Below are 17,014 nucleotides of genomic sequence, written 5' to 3' on the forward strand. Positions count from 1 at the left end.
ACTTGTTCAGAGCTTGTATATTATACATAACATTATCATTGGGGAAAAAATTAGACTGATCTATTTTCAACAGACTGGTCATTTGGAAACAGGACAAAGTAGTACAATAATTTCTAACTAGTTTAGAGCAGTTTTTTAATTGTTTCACATATGTAAAAACAAGAAATTGGCACTAACATCTTTGTAATTTTTTCATTAACACAAAAATACTGCATTAAAAACAATGGTATGGAACACACAAAGGCATTTCAGTTAAGGCTTCTACCGATATTGCATTTTCTGTAATTAAACATCCATTTTGTAAACTCATCCTAAAACTTTCCAAGTGACTAAACAAAAAAGCTCAGTTAAACTCTCATTCCATCATGAGGCTTAATGGAATGAAAAGTACTTTGTAAAATAGATAGCTAGCCATAAAATTAAGCGTGATTTTAAATGTCAACCTCAAACCTCATTAATTTACATATGCATATGCTTAGACCCTCCCCAAAAGATACACTGGAAAGGCAAGCCTGGTTTGAAATATCGATCCCATTAAGTTCATTAACTTAATCCCTGCTCAGCCATCTAAACCAACCACTGTATTTCACAACGAGAATGAAGAATCTGACTCTCAGCTAGCATTGCTTTGTCCAAAGGATACTTGGAAGGCCAATTTCTAGCAATAATGTCAGAAATCAAGCAAAGATGTTACTCAAGTTTTTCCTGTACTGATTTGATGCCTTAGCACAGTTTTGCCTGAGCTCTGTACTTCATGAGCAAAATTACACTTCTTACCATTCTAAGATGACAGAAATGTCAAGCAGCAAAGAGAAGCCATTATTAATCTCATCTTCAGGAGCTCAACAATTCTGTAAATCAAACATACCACATCTGGAGAAAGTGTGCTGGCAACCTACACGTGAACACTTAAGTAGTGCATATCTCCCATCTCCTACAGCCAAATCATGACAAGAACCTCCAGTGCAACACTGAAGGGGAGCGGCACCCTGAAATCTCTCCATTTTAATGTACAATGCAGTACCAGCCATAATTTATCTCTACAGTTTTGCAAAGATACATATAAAAGAACCATAACAATTTACAAAAAAAGGTTAACAGCACCTTCCCACAACCAAGTGAATGCTCCTGAATGCAGTCAACAGGTGCAGAATGTCTTTTAATTCTCGTAGAACTTTTTTTTTTCTCCCTCTTTGAGATTACCACAGCAATTAAAAATGTCATGAACACTGAATTTTTGAATTACTTACATTTGCTGGATGGGCATAACAAAACTCAAGTCCTCAACAGGGCAGCAGCAGTCCTAGTTATTCATGTTCCTATTCTTGTTCTAAAGCAACTCGGGTAACAGCATAGGAAGTTACTGGCTCTTTAACATCTCCCTTCAAGTGTTTTATCTGGCTACTCTTAACTTCACTACTAGAAAATACAGTAATTTTCCAGGTAACTTTGACAACTGCATACCCTTTACAACCACACTTAGACACACACATTAAATAAAACAAGGCAAAATCAATACATATTAAATAACATACAAATAGGTTTGGAGCTTTAGGTGATACTTTCTTGAGAAATGGATATAAAACTAGCTCTTTGTATGTCTACTAAGGAGATTGTTTCATCCTTCAATACATCTGTATTTACTCACATCTGCAATGCTTTCGTTTGGTCACTTCAGTATAAAGGAAAAAGAATGAAAAGAATATTGGCTATCATCATCAAAACCCACCAACTGCCACTATTACTCCTACATCACTACATAAAAGGTGGGTTGCTGCAGAGTTTTTGTTTTGCTTTAGTAAGCATTTTCTTGCAATTTTAAGGAAGTAGTTTCCCATTCCATCCTAACACAAAACAACAAACATGCTTTTGGGGGAAATCAATCTCCATCAAAATACGCAGAAGTAGGAACATTTTTAACATCTGTGAAATCCAAGTTTCTCTAGAAAGACCAGGGAATAACACTTTCTTGCCATACAAGAGAAGGAGAAATCTGAACGCTGCTCCTTTGAATGGCTTTGTAATAGTTATGCATCCCGACTGTCGAGAAATTACAGGACATACATATATCCTATTGGCAACACCAAAACACCCTGATTGATTAGAAGATGTATTTAGGTATTCATTAGCTGACCAAATTGTTGCAACATTAAACCTTCTGTTTCTTGTATCTATGTCAATTTGAAAGAACTTGTTATCATCAAGATCTTTGTCAAGAGAACTAAATGAAGATGAAGAAAAATAAAGTGTCCTCTTTTAAGGAATTATTAAACAAAATCCCTGACAATCTAATCCCCTATTCTAGCAAATACTTTATATGACAACTAAACCCAGATTATTTTATACTTACTAACTTTGCGGTTTTTACATTTCTTGTTTTGTTATAATCTTTCTTAGACTACTTTCTTCATAAGATTTGTTTTAATCTCTAGAGAATATTTAGCCAGATCAGGTAAGCCAACTGCTATCAGCATTAGTAACAAAAGCAGGTTGTTGAAGACTGTACAGCAGTCAAAAAAGCAGTGAATACCTCATCTTCTGCATCCATCTAGTTTCCTTGGCTACACAGGTAGCAATATTTACAAAATCACCTTGACTTTATGCACTAGAGATAATCTACTTTGTAAAATAAAAAGCAAAAGTATAAAAGTTTTCAATGACATTTGGAAATTGCAGCATACATAAAAAGATCAAAATAAAATATATAAAATATAAAAATACATTTTTTTCTTTATGAAAGTTATAATACATGGCTATAATACACAACACGTTGAGCCATCAGTCGCAGCTACAATATTTGCAGATGCTTGTTCCACACTACGGCTGGACTCTGGGTATGCTATCTCCCTGGGGAAATTCCTCAATTTCAGCATGAAACATCAGTTCTAAATGAGAAAGAAAAGAATTATGTTTTCTTTTAAAAGTTTCACCTGAATAAGATTTCATTATTCCTGAAAAGTGCTCTGGCATCCCTCAAGCCTCCTGCTTTTCTTCACAATCATAATACCAACAACTCAGCAACGGCAAGGGCCACCACTGTCTTTAGAAAACTATTGTCGACCCCCAAAATTAACAGAATTAGCAACGATGTTAGCAGCTGATCATATGCAGTATCATCCTGCATTCAACCTGGACACTGAAACAGAGCTCTAAAGAAGATTGAGGGATTGTTAAAGTTTTGAGAGTGTCAGACTCAAGAAAGAAGATTTCTGTTTAGAGACTCGTTCATTTATGGATATATCTGCTCTATGTATCACAGCAAAAGTTAGCAACACTAGAACCTGGGATAGGAAGAATCATGAATGATATTGCTCACAGCTAGTTGTCACCATGGCAAGTCAGGCACAGCCTAAGGTCGGCAGTGAAGAGCTTCTTGTGGAGAAATTCAGCCAGGCACACTAAGCAGTTGATGAGGTAGCCCTTACAAAGCTCTGTACTGCTGAGGGTTGAGTTTTCTCGTAACTGGGTTCCGTTACATATCCATACTGCACCCTCAGCATAGGCATACATTCTGTCTTGCTAACAGCACATGCAGCATATAGACCAGCATAGCTTCAAGTCACAGGCTGCATGCACTTAATAGGAAAGCTGAGTTACAATACATCTTTTGGATCCCAGTTGGAACAACAAAAGGAAAAAAAAGCCTAATCTCTAGCAAAGCTTCTTCTAAGAAAAGGGGATGACCTGCTTGCCCCCTCCTCCAGCCTGGACAATGAGGACAAGCAGTCCTCATTTGAAGTCCTGTTCTGCAAGTACAAATCTGACTTTTCAAGGCTCAGGAATTCCCCAAACTACTGCAATGTTCTATTGAAAATAATACTGAACTCAAAACACATTCAGCATTTGCAAAAGGAACATTAATAACATTAGGTATTTTTCTAAAACACAAGCAGAATAAATACATTTCAAATATTCAAAATACTGTTAAAGTAAAAAATATTTTTCCCTTCAATGAAGAAGAGACACACACACTCCCATGTTTCAAAATTCATGTTGCTTCAGCCAGGTCAAACAAGGCTTTTTCTTTTTCCGTTTTAAATTACTGATTTTTCTTTATAAAACCAAACAGAGACACCAGCATCTTAAGCATCACTTTCTTTGAAAAGTTGCTAGGAGATGCTTGTTTTTGCTTAGCCACAAAATTTCTCAGGACTAGTCTTGAATACCAAATTATAAAAGTCAGAACAAACATTTTGACTATTAATGTTTCCTACCTTCACTGTGGTCTAGCTCTGGTCGGTAAGACAAGAAGATCCAACTTGTCCCAACTAGAATTGACACTACCAGATTCACTACAATCCACGGCTGAACAATTTCTTCCTCTGTACCTGCCGTCCTGGGAAAAGCACATGAACCAATCAGTCAGGGGTTCGCTAGTGCATACAGCTTACAATAATAATTTCAACAAAGTCTCATAAAAACAAGCTAGCTAAGCAAGATGTGAAAATAGAACTATTTGTACCATCCTCACTGTCTTGCAAAGGCCTGGTAAAGAGAGTAACTACCAAAGACAGCAACTAGCTAAGAAACCCCATTATCTCACAGAGAATGTCCACTTGTAGATTTCAATAGCAAATTCCTTTTCTTGGCTAACAGACATAAGATAAAAATCAAAATGCATGGTCAGATTTTACTGTGGTGAAATACACCACACAATGTCATCAGTCAATCTTATTTTTAAGCACTTGCTTGTGAGGCAGCAAGGCAAGTGAACAGCAAGTCAGTAAAGTCTGTCTGGAAGCCAGTGCAACGACTTGTGTACAGATGCTGTGGTGTGGATGACATAGGGCTTTAAGAAGGTTATGATTTAAGTCAGCTGACACTGTTCTTACTGTCATAACAGCATCAGGCTGTCATTTTGTTACTAGAATTTAGTTTTTTTAACAAACAACTCAACAAACATTTATAGAAGCCCTAAATAAATAAATAAATAATAAATAAAACAAGAAGAAAAAATATCTAACTGCCCAAACCAGCAAATTTTCATATAAATGCTTTTGTTCTACTTCTCCTGGACTATTTAAAAAAATCGTGCTACTAGAGTTTAAGTCCATTAATATCTACTTCAGAAAGTAATGGTTTTGGATGGGATCTCCAAGCATGAAAGAATGCTTCATATTTAATGCCAGCTGTGTCTGCTAAGCCCTTGTATCCTGTGTCAGACATACCACTTACTTTGTAACACCATGACATTAATTTCTTGGGGCAGATTAGACCATGTCCTTCAAAACCAGCATTGAACCTCTACAGAATGTCCTGCCCTTGCACACAAAAGTGTTACCTCAGTAGGGCCCCATTTCTCCAGCAAAACAGATTCTTAGGATTCCTGCCAGATGACAGTTCCAGCATCACTGGAATCAACAGGCACTTGTTTGAGGTATAATGGATTTGTAACCAACATGACCAAACCCATCCTTGAATTCTCATTTTTCAGTGAAATTATCAAAGATTCAGGACAAGCTTAGACAAAGGCAGGTTTAGTAATAAATCCTTCATTAATACTTTCTTAAGTATGCAATAAAACCTTTTTAATCCACCAGTTTGACTAAGATCCCTAAATGGGCTAAGTTATAATTTACAGAAGTGATTTCTTAAGTTTCCTACCAGATGCTGCCATTTTCTGAAGGTGGTGTGTAGAGGTTAATTCTGTCACATGTCATCTGCTGGCTTAAGGATAAGATAAGAGCAGCAAAGTACACTGGAAGAAATGGAATTATAGTGTCAGATATAAAGCCCAAAAATGCTGTCTCATCATGACATGATAATTATCACAACTTTGTCTTTCCTTTCACTCCACTGCCTCCAATGATAACTTCCTTTAATTCATTCTCTCTTCTTCAACATTCCTCTACCTATAAAAATCTGGTTTCTGCACTTTTGCAATTTATCAGCTACATCAAAAGTGGCATCTTGTGATTCTGGTTTTTGCTAGGTCTGTGTTCTGTATTCAGAAGTGTGAAAAGAACTATCTCACTAACAGCCCCACTAATGCTATTATTGCAAATGCTTTAAAAAATGCGTAGTGAAGTGTTCATAGCCTTTGAATACTATTTTCAACTACTTAGCAAGTCACTTATTCTAAAGCAGAAAATAACTAAGGAGGAAGATTTCACTGAAAACAGTACGTGGGATTTCTCTATTTACTGTCTTTTCTGGATAACTTCCTATCTGCTTCAGAATACTTACAGAAAGAGGATACTGCTGCTGGGTCTAGGGTAAGAAAGCCCCTCAGTGCAACTGATGCTTTCGCCAAATCAATCCTGATTACAAAAACAAGAGTCATTAACACAGACCAATATGATAATCATATTATTCCTCTAACAGTATTCTAACTGTCCTTTTACTTGTTGCAAGATACCTTTTTCTGCCTCTGTTACAGTGCCTTATCCAAGGCAAGAAAGATTGAAATAAGATATTTCAACCCAAGAAAGATTGAAACTAAGGAAGATGTTCCATGAGGTTTGTAGTTTTCACACTGCAGTCCTGTCTGGAACGGAGAGAACGTGGACAGATCTGTCCCCTCTCTAATCCTTACCGTTCATTTCAGTATCCACACCATCAACTGGTTTATGGTTGGTGGTATGGTAATATAACTGCTCTCATAGCTTACACTAGTATGGGAGCAATTAAGAATAACTTGGACCTCCTCCCTGCCACCACTCAATGAAAAAAAAAGTCACAATTTCTTCCATAGAACAGACTTCTCCCCTGGCTTACCATGCTGCCACGGAAACTACCTGTTACTATAAGAAACATCTATGAATCTGCTTATGGTCTTTTTTTGTTCCTCTCTCTGCTCATTCACACTCTTTAAGCTGTAATACAGAAACCCCAGCTAAGACAGGAAAACTGTTTGCACAGCCATGCTGCACACTTGACTAGGGAACTGAGTCACATGAAAAGTAACCTGACAGAAACATCAGTTGTTCTCCACCACCCCTCTCACCCACAAAAAAATAAAACCAAAACAGGTCAGCTCTCCTATCTGGTTCATCTCATAGTCACGCAAACAGCACCAGCACATTGAAGCAAGGCTGCAGCCAATGGACAGAAATGAGTAACAAAGCTCTGAATGCAAAGGTACACCCTTTATCTGTATAGCCAGCCATGTGTAAAATCATTCTCTTAAGTATATCACATTAAATCATCAACAGCAGATCAAAATGTGCCAGAGGAAGGAGAATGGAACATATTGCACACAAATTAGGTACACCTTTCAAATACAAACATATTTTACCTGTCAAAGGCTGAGACTGTACTGATAGACAGCAACAAATAGAACAAACTTTGAGCTGGATATGCTAGTGTCTTATACTGTTGGAGCAGATTAGAAACCGTGGAAAGTTGATTTCCTGCCAAAATGTAGATAACAATGATGTTCCATACAGCATACCCAGCAAGGAAACCATGGGTAAAGAGTCCAATCACCCTGAATGAAGAAAAGAATATTAGACAATATTAGAAAAGAATATTAGACACCTTGAATTAGCAGAGAACTACAGCTAGAAAAGGCCTATGAATCCATCTGTTCAACGCTGCTGCCATGACAGGATCCCAGCCTTTCACAGGTTGTTTCTGAATGCTTTTTTCTGATCTAGTTCTAAAAATTCTAAGCAACGGGACTTTTCCGTCTTCCCTTGACAGATTGCACCAGTACCTGAGCACTCAACAAAGAAAACCGAGATGTTTTGCCTGATCCTATCACTACTTCACTTAATTACTGCTACCATAATCAAATACTTCCACTTGCTGCACTCTCCCATTTTGTTTGTAGCTTCCCAAGACCACTGCTCGTTACACTTACACAGTGCTCTTAAACTTGTCGTCAGGTCAGTCTTTTCATTATCTTCATTGCTAAGAAAAAGCTGAGAAGGAAGCACAGGCTTCGAGATAAAATACACCAGAGAAGAAAATGCCTGTTATCTTCCCATTCTGTATCACTAATTTTTTGCTATTGTGTGCAAGCTGATGCCTCAGTCCAATTTCACTCCTCCCCCCTTTTCACTAACCATGATTTTCCTTTGAGAATTATCTGAATTCAGGTATTTTCCTTCTGGTCATATTATAGCTGATGGATGAATCTCATTTTTTAACACATTTTTTCTGTAGGTCTCTAGTATTTTGTTATCAGATCAATCTCTTGCTATTCAGATTTTGTCTTAATCTTTGCAATATGACTTCCTTAGTTATTCTTTTTGTAAATTGCATTTCACATGTGATGTCTAGACTAGGAATAGATATTCTTGACAATATCAGAGGACTGAGAAGCTTTATACCTGTTGCATCCCAAACCACTGTTTCTTAGGAATATCCAAAAGAAATAAAGAAACATCACTATGAGAGAGAAAAGGTGCTAGCTTTCAGGGAGAAGAAAAAACAGAAACCCTGATTTCTGCTTATTTACATTAAAACATTTATCTTTCACCTGAAACTTCGATGCACTGAGAGGGCGACATCTCTGGTAGTCCATGAAGCCTTCACATCCATAAGTACATTGATATTTTCAGTGGTTTTAATCAATTCTGCACGGTCAGCTGCCTGAAAACGCCCTGAAAGGATGAGAAAAGTAGTTTTAGAGAGTACTGTTACCTTCCATCATAATTTCTATGTTAATACTTATTAGTTGTAAAAAGCTGTAAGCATCAGGAGTTCCATCAGAAAATTTTGTCTCCCCACTTCCTGCCCTTTGTTAGCCTACACTCATATCAGGATGTGTCTGTCAGTGTGATGCACCCTGGTGGGTCAGGCTATGGGTTTAAGAATGTTGAAAGCACTTTGGGTAATCGCTCAGTGTTCCCTGGTACAAAAAAAAAAAACACCAAAAAACCAACCCAAACCAAAAACCTTCCACTTGAAAGATTTTTTGCAATATAGTAAATGATAACTTTCTTCTCAAGGTGCTGTGACAGTATTAGGTCAAATAAGCTCATTTGAGTACTATCAGACAGCCTTTTTCACCCACACCACAGAAATCAAATATTCAACCAAACATGCCAGCATGGCAACACTAACATTCACTGTTGAAAAATTATAATGTGTATTTGTTTTGAAATAATTTTTGTGCTGGAAAACTTCTTTTTCTTTAATTCTGCCCAACAACGCGGTATTTGGATTTTAAATACAATAATGCTTCCTTTATTTGCAATAATGTCCTTACTTAAATCACAAGATGTACTTACGATTTTTTTCAACAAACACTTTACTAACAGGCTGGCTAATTCCAGTGGGAGCAGCAAACACAGGCTGCTGATCTGGGCTCCTTCTGTGCTCATCTTCAATGATGTCCTCCTCCTCCACTTCCAACTCATTGGAACCATGTGTTTCGGCTGGCCGAGGTTTCCTATCAGCACGGAACATACAATGGGGCAGAGAAAGAACATGAAGTAGAATGTAAAAGCTTAAAGCTCCTATAAGCATTTAACATGTCTACCTTGATTGATAAGAACCAATCAGGCTACTGACCTGTATAATATTACCTCCATTTATAATTTTAAGGACTAAAGTTCTCATGGAGTTAGTTCATTAAAACCATAAAGCTAATTCTTGAATCTGGGGTTTTTCTCTTTATTTAAGTTCTTTCTTGTGTCAAAACACAATAAGGTAGGAAGAAATACATATCAAGAGATTAACACCAACCCAAACTAAATACAAGGCCAAGAAAGTGGATGCTTTTGGTAGAAAGGCAACTAAAATGATATAAAGGCATAGTTCTTGGAGAAAAGGCAAACAAAAAGGATGAGGAAGCAGTTTAGTTCCTCATAAAATTAAGAAAAAGATACTAAGAGTGGAAGAAAACAGTTATACGTTCTAATTTTTTCATGAATGTGACTGAAATATTAGGCTCATGTAAATATATTCAGAACTGTAATGCATCCATGTATGCATAAAATAATCACGTGAAGAAAGCTAGATCTTAACCCTGGAAAGAACCGCACGCATACTATTTATTGCGCAAGCTGAATTGTATCGTGGGCTTCAAGATTTTACATCTCTGTAATGTGACAATGTAAATTGCTACTCAGCCACATTGTCTACCACAGTTATTCTGAATTATGAGCTATACTAGTTTTGTCTCACTTTGTTTTTTTTCTCTGTTTGCGGATCACTGTTTCTTCAGCTTCAGGGACATCCATGCCATTTCCATTCTGAAATAAGGATGCAACATTTTGCTGGGTAAAAGAGGTCTCAGTATCTGAAGATTTAAAATAAACCACATGAAAGTTTCACAGCTTTCATAAAATGGAAGAACATTCACATAAATACGTAAATAGTTATTACACAAACACAGTGGCAATAAAGTGATGCTCCTCTGAGCTTTGATTGATATAAAGGATCTACTTTATCACTTCCAAAACTGTATTGCCATTATTTGCATGAGGGTTTGCATCCTATGGAATCCGAAATCAGAAACTGAAACTCTAAGCTACCATTTACTCAGAGATTACTTTCATCTGTTTTAAGTACAAAACCACATTATTTGAAATGTTTTAAGTCAAAATACATGTTGGCCAATTGTATTTCTGCGTTACCAAGTTTTATTCAGTGCTCTTTCCAACCTAAAATTATTTCACGTACCAGCAGGTGTTTTCTTCTTCTTGCGTTTCCTCTGAGGAGGGGCATCATGAGGTTCAGGAGTTAGGGGCTCACTGCTTTCAGACTGACGACGAACAGCTGCTTGGACAATGCCATCTGAAAGAAAAGATACAGAAACCTTACTTCAGAGCCACTGAGAAACAGACAAGAAAAAGCTGCCTTTTGCTACATCATGCAGAATGTCCATATTTGCCCATCTTACAGCTGAGATGAAAACGTATTGGCTAGAAAATAGAAGATTTGGGAAACAAATGTGATAAGTAAGAATATACAAGGTGATAACCAACAACTCGCCTTTCACCCTGACAGGAAATTTAAGTATCCAAGAAGCAGCACAATTCCTGTTTGGACATGCAACAGAGGGCTGACTGAAAGGAATCTACCACAGGAAAGATCTATACCTCTATGTTTTTCTTTTCTACGTGCAAAGATTATAATGCAAGGAACAAAAAAATTAACAGTTTGTTACAACTTGATTCACACAGATAAAATCGTGCAACATCAAAGGGAAATTTAAATGCTAAACAAAACCCACAAGAATAATGGAGGAGCAGAATAGAACAACACTGAAGGATGTTTATGCCAGTCTGAGAGATGAATTACTACACTTCGGAGGAACTACATTTCCATGAGAATTTAACATGTATTCCTCAAATATTTTAGCAGCAGTAGCATTGATTTGCACAATTAGAAGCAGAAAGACAAAGCTACTTCTCCGTTTTACATCACATTTACCTTTTTATAGGTCTTCCAAGTACTGCAGTTTTGTGATAACAGCTGAATCTATCTTTGTTTTCACTTCAAGCACCAGTTTTCCCACCTTTTAGAAAGGTTTTCTGTGCTAAAATGCAAAATTAACCAGCAAACTAATGGCCAAAGCCAAGGTGTACTTTGCACGGTCAATCGGATCACTGAAAACAACAGTAAACAAAACATGATCCCTGCTAGCAACAGTTCTGCTTGGTGCATTTAAATGTCTTTCAGTGAGCCCTCAACTGTACATTCTTTGAGCAAATAAAGGAGGTTTACTCATCAAAGTGTCATACAGTCCCAAGTCAGCTGGTTTACACAAATCCACCAGATTCTATCAACACATTCGGCTTTATCAAAATAGATCAGACTTGTAATCTTGCTTAAGCCAAATCATTTGTTCTGCAGATCCACTTCTTGTAAAAATACAAAGCTCTGGTGTTAGTCATATTTTAGGCCCTTAACTCTTTGATGGCGATGGAATGATTAACTTGTGACTTTACTTGGCCAAGGACTGAAATTGAGCCAATTTGTTAATTGAGTTTTATCCTAGTTCATTCAAAAATGTAAGCACTTAACACATTCAACATAACAATGTTCAGTCTCACGACATGCTGTATTAGCAGTACTGGGAATGGATCTAGGGAGAAAGAGCAGAGGATGGAACAAGTAATTTCAGTTACAGACTTGATCTAAAATGTCACCACTTTGGGAAAAAGTCTGCAGTCATTCAATACCAAATCAATTGGAATGAATTAGCTGAGAACACTATTCAAAATAGAGTACAAGACCGAAAACTGTATCTGTCAGGAGCTCGGCTACAGCGCGGGTCTCACCCAGGATTACAAACACAGTTTCCAGTCTTGGCATGACCTTACCTAATGGAGTCTTTCCTTTGGGCTTCCTTTTTTTGGGACGACTGAGTGGAATTTCATCTGCAGAACATAAAACAGAAATATAGGTGCACAGCATTGAGAAACCTCCATTTCCCTTTTTTAACAGCCACTCCATTGCTAATTAAGAAAGGGATTCCCTTTTAGAAGTGAAGACATCCCGCACCTTTTACAGTTCAGATAACAATTCACCAATTCACACAAGCAGGAGTACAGAAGATGGCAGGAAAATAGGATAGGAAATCTGTCTTAAGTGCAACAGAGGCTAAATATGCACATACACAAGCGTTATATGAAAAACTGAAATACTCTGAATAACGTTCTGAAGAATAAGCTTCTTGTTTAGAGCGCAGTGACTACCTTCCCATTACCTTCGATACAGAAATAGCAAACAGTAAAGAGAAAAAGAAAAACAACAGACAGTTCTAGCAATAGCAGCACAGGTATCCATGCAGTAAGGGCCTATCTTTAAAGACAGGATGAAGTGACACCAAAAGAAACTACCAATGTTTAGAATTCTTTTTAATGCTGGAATAACTCACCCTGGTTTCCACTTCACATTTAAGGAGAAAAGGTGTTGAAGAGCAGTGTAAAAGGAACAAAGATGAGAAGAAAGTTAGTTTTGAATCAATTACAATTCACAGCAGTGAACTTCACACTGCTGCTTTTGTGATTAATTTCCTTATCCCCATTCCTAGTTCTCTTTATGAGCAGTTGCGTACCACAGGGTTAAGGGTACAAAGCAATCGTTGAGACTCAACACTTTGTTAGTGACTATGCAGAGTTTCTTTATTGGCTAGCCGTGGATCAGATTAAAAGCTTTAATCACCTGGCTAATTAAAACTTGTCTTACTGCCTGATATGTAACAAAACAACAAAAGTTATGAAACATCTGAGCGCTTACATTACTAAAACCACACTATCATTATGTCATCAATCATGAACACCACATTTGCTTTTGGGTACTTTAAAGGAATTCTGAAGTACCATGTCATAAAAACTATGTAATTGCCTTTTCTTCCATACTGCTCACTAGGGCACTGAAAGAAAGCCCAAATTTCACCCTATATTATGTCAAACTGGTATACACCTATACCCCTATTCAAGAATATCTAGTCTAATTTCAGAAATTCCTGTTCTGAAAGATCTGTGATTCAAATACACTAAATAACAGGAAACAAAACAAAGGGGGAAGGAAGAAGAGATTGAAAAGAGGGACATCTATAAAACTAAAGTAGATGTTAATAAAAACAAAGCAATTATTTGTCTGAAACTTTCTAAAGGGTTTATCTCTCAGAGTATTAAAACTGAGGTAATGTAGTCAAATTTCTTGGCCTCTGTAAAACTTTAAAATGCTTTGTATTCCTTGTAAGGGGTCCTGGGACAACAAATTAGCAAGAAAAGCAAGTATTTTTAAAGCTGTTATGACTACTGAGATGTTTATGAAACGTACTTCTCTTAATTTCATTACTATTAAGAACACTGCAGCACAGAACCAATTCCATGGAATTAACTGATCTTACCTTGGCACTGGAGGGAGGGCACGAGGTGGGCACTGAAAGACAAGACAGGGACAAAAGTCAACTTCTGTAAGTCTGAAACCACCTCTTTTCTGAGCACCTGTTAAATCACTTCACAAAACCCAGCTATTTCCAGATACAGTCAGAATACGCTAAATATGTTTTGCTTCACATGACTCTCAGTGAGAGACTCCTGATAGAGAGGTTACATAAAAGTGCTCACCGCGACACAGGAATAATATGCTTTTACCAGGGTTCTGATGGGCGCTGTGTTAGGGACATGTACCTAACAGCTGTGTGCAAGGCACAGCTTGCATTTCAACTTCACTTGAATAATTTGCACTTTTCATATAAGGCACTGCTTTCCTTGGAAAGCTTATCAGTCATTTTATTTAAATATCAAAATACTGCAATAATTTATGCATTAAATATACACTGTATATAGCGTGACCTGAGTATTTTCTACTAATGAAGCTGTAAATTCAGAACAATATTAAGTAAAAGCAATAAAAGCAAAATAAGCTTATTTATGAAAAATATTTTAAAATATGATAAAACATTAACTTTCATATGATTTTGAAACTATTTACCAGCAGGCCAAACACAACTAAAATCTAAAAAATAAGTATCCTCTGTTAACAATCTGAAACTGAGCTCTTGCACTTTCTCTTGTCTAGAAGGCAGCAGACAATTTACTTTCAGATTTTGTATTATATAACTATATTGAAAGAGTGTACAGGAATAAATATTTCCCACGCTCCAAAAATTCAGTTGATATCAGAAATAAAAAAGGCTGTAAATCTCATAAGACTGCTAAGACTCAAGGATCCACAAACTTACCACTTGTTTCTTTCCCATATCATTTGATGCTGTTCCCTGAAAGAGGCACTGTGAACTGTTCTTCACTCCCTCATGCTGCTCGTGCTGAACCTCAGCTAATTCTAAACTAAAAATAAGCTTCTAGCAGCCAGGATTAGCTGGACGTGAACCTTCCTGTCCCTGGGTTAGGGCCCAGTACTACCCCTGTTTGAAACAACAGTGGTTTGTTCGGTGGCAGCAAATGTTACTTGCACTGAAAAAAACCCATAATTCCATATACTGGTACAGGCTCCAGTGAGCAAGTTTTACCCAAAACAAATGAGAGACGTGCAAGGAAGGGTTTGCAGGATTAGGCCTCAAATCTCCCACCTGGATTTTGGCCATGCTGAAGACTGACAGCATTTGCCACTTACACAGGTAGAGAACAGTGCACCCTGAGTGGCATCCAGCAAACTGGTCAGGACCGGTCACACCATCCAGGTGCACCACCGTAAGGGAGAAAAAATATTGATAACAGTCAGAGCTCATTACTTTTATTGTTTCCTGTGTTCCTGTGGCAGTAATTATTAAATGTTTAGGATAGTTCATTTTTTAAAAAACTAAAACCTAAAAAAAATCCTAAAAACTAAAAAAAAAAAAAAAAAAGGCTTTTATACAGTATTCACTGCCTGTGCAGTAGTACACCTGTGTTCTGCTGTACCTCTCTTTTTTTACCATCTGTGAAACAACTGAAAAGTGAATTAATTTCTGTATTGTTTATTCCTTCCAACAAAGGAAATCACATGCAAGCAGGCAGGGGTGAATACTCATCTGTCCCATCTGCATCAAAGCCTCCAGCTCTGCCATACAAATACGGGCTTTACTCTATTAGTTTCCATTACTCAGAGCCTGAAGGCATTCACTCCAAGACGCCATAGAAAGGCTCAGTTTGGGCACAGGTTTCCCAGGGACGTTTAGTTTCTGACAGAAGAGCTCCTGAGTGCTAACGCAGCCATAGTGCCCTGAAGCCAAGAGACTCCCACAAACCAGGCGGCCGCTGCCCTGTGTCTGTGCACATGAGCCAGGCCACGGGACGGCGGGACAAACTTGGGAACTCTCATGCAGGGGGAAAATGCCGCCGTCACTCCTAAGCGCGGCTCGTATGAAACGGCACCAGCAGATACATTTACCCCGCAAGTGCTGAGCTGAGCTGCCACCGCCAGGCCTCGGGGGCGGTACCCAGGGGGCAGTTCCGCACAGACTGGGAGATTTAAAAACACTTAACCAGCCTTTACAGATTTAAAGCTTTGCATACAGGATTTTTTTTTGATACACACACATATATATATATCTATATGAAAACGCTGAGGAGATACTTGCTTGCGCCCCACCAGCAAAGGATGATCAGAAGCGCGCAGCCGGCTACATCCCCCCACCCGCAGGCACCGCCGCCTCCGCGCCGAGCAGGGATGGAGGAGCCCCGCTGCCGCTTCGCCTCCGCTCTCCGGCAACAACCGCCGCCGCTGACAGCCCCCGTACAACTTCAGCAACAGCCCTCCCGGCGGACCCAGCTCCCGCCGCCGGTGCTCACAGCCGGGCGCGGCGGGCTGCAGCCCTGCGGGGCCGGCGCTGCCGCGGCCACCGGCACATTGCCACCGGCACATTGCCGCCCGCTGCCCGCCCGCCCCGGCCCCGCCGCGCCCTCACCCCGCCAGGGCCCGCCCGCCGCGCCGCCATGCCGCGCCCGCCGCCGCCGCCGGTCTCCCAGGCGCCGCGGGGAGGAGCTGGCGCTCGCTTCCGCCCCGCGCCGGGGGGCGGTAGGCGGAGACTGCGGCCCCGCCGGCGGCGGAGCGGCTGGGGCTCCCTCGCCCACCTGACGCCCTGGCCGGCGCCTTCCTCAGCTGAGCGAGTCCGTGTCCTTCGGACTGCGGTCGAGGAAAATGAGATGCACGTTAGTGGCAAAACAAGGTTTCTAGCCTCCTGTTTAGCTCGTAACCATAGACGCAATTTGCAAAGTGAAGTTATACGCAGTAAACGGAAAGGGAAAAAAAAAAGTAGAAAATAAAAGTGATTAAATTTTGTTCTAGCATAAATGGACACGAAGCAAATGCAACTAATGAGAGCGTCTTTCTTCTCTAATAGTGAAAGCCAGTCTGTCTGTAAGCAAACGCGTGAAAAACAGGCAAGGAGAAAGAATGGACAAATACTGGACTAGGCAGCAGAAGTGGACCAGCAGCACAGAGCTGACACTAGTCACCCTGCACTTGTACTTAGCCCACACTGGTAACATGTTGGGACTCTGGGCTCTCCAGTTCTACCTCTAAACAAGGAATACTAGGCCTGACTCTAGAACAAGCAGGCATGCAGGTAGCTACAATATTTGGCTTTGAATAATCTCTTTTTACACTATTTAAATTGCTTTTGTTGATTTTCTGCCAAGGTGAGGTAGGCCAACAGAAT

The 17,014-nt window shown here is 39.1% G+C and overlaps 1 protein-coding gene across 3 annotated transcripts; it reads right to left on the reverse strand.

Moving 5' to 3' along the window:
* Positions 1 to 2,678: 2,678 nt before the first annotated feature.
* On the reverse strand, positions 2,679 to 16,291 carry TMEM237 (transmembrane protein 237). 3 transcript variants are annotated; one of them, XM_074593533.1, is made up of 14 exons: positions 15,091 to 15,308; positions 14,945 to 15,009; positions 13,760 to 13,791; positions 12,779 to 12,789; positions 12,222 to 12,278; positions 10,576 to 10,689; positions 10,078 to 10,192; positions 9,180 to 9,340; positions 8,426 to 8,549; positions 7,238 to 7,429; positions 6,187 to 6,260; positions 5,605 to 5,698; positions 4,215 to 4,336; positions 2,679 to 2,885 (listed from the first exon to the last, which is right to left on the reverse strand). In XM_074593533.1, exons 1-14 carry the CDS (start codon positions 15,161 to 15,163, stop codon positions 2,818 to 2,820), a joined length of 1,302 nt encoding a protein of 433 aa, XP_074449634.1. In that variant the 5' UTR covers positions 15,164 to 15,308; the 3' UTR covers positions 2,679 to 2,817. The 3 variants fall into 3 exon arrangements, with proteins under 3 accessions (XP_074449634.1, XP_074449633.1, XP_074449632.1); XM_074593532.1 differs by lacking the exons at positions 14,945 to 15,009; positions 15,091 to 15,308 and adding an exon at positions 16,262 to 16,291; XM_074593531.1 differs by lacking the exons at positions 12,779 to 12,789; positions 13,760 to 13,791; positions 14,945 to 15,009; positions 15,091 to 15,308 and having other exon boundaries at positions 12,222 to 12,354.
* Between the last annotated feature and the right edge of the window lie 723 nt (positions 16,292 to 17,014).

The sequence above is a fragment of the Larus michahellis genome, chromosome 7 (genome assembly GCF_964199755.1).
Source record: "Larus michahellis chromosome 7, bLarMic1.1, whole genome shotgun sequence".
Lineage (NCBI taxonomy): Eukaryota > Metazoa > Chordata > Aves > Charadriiformes > Laridae > Larus > Larus michahellis.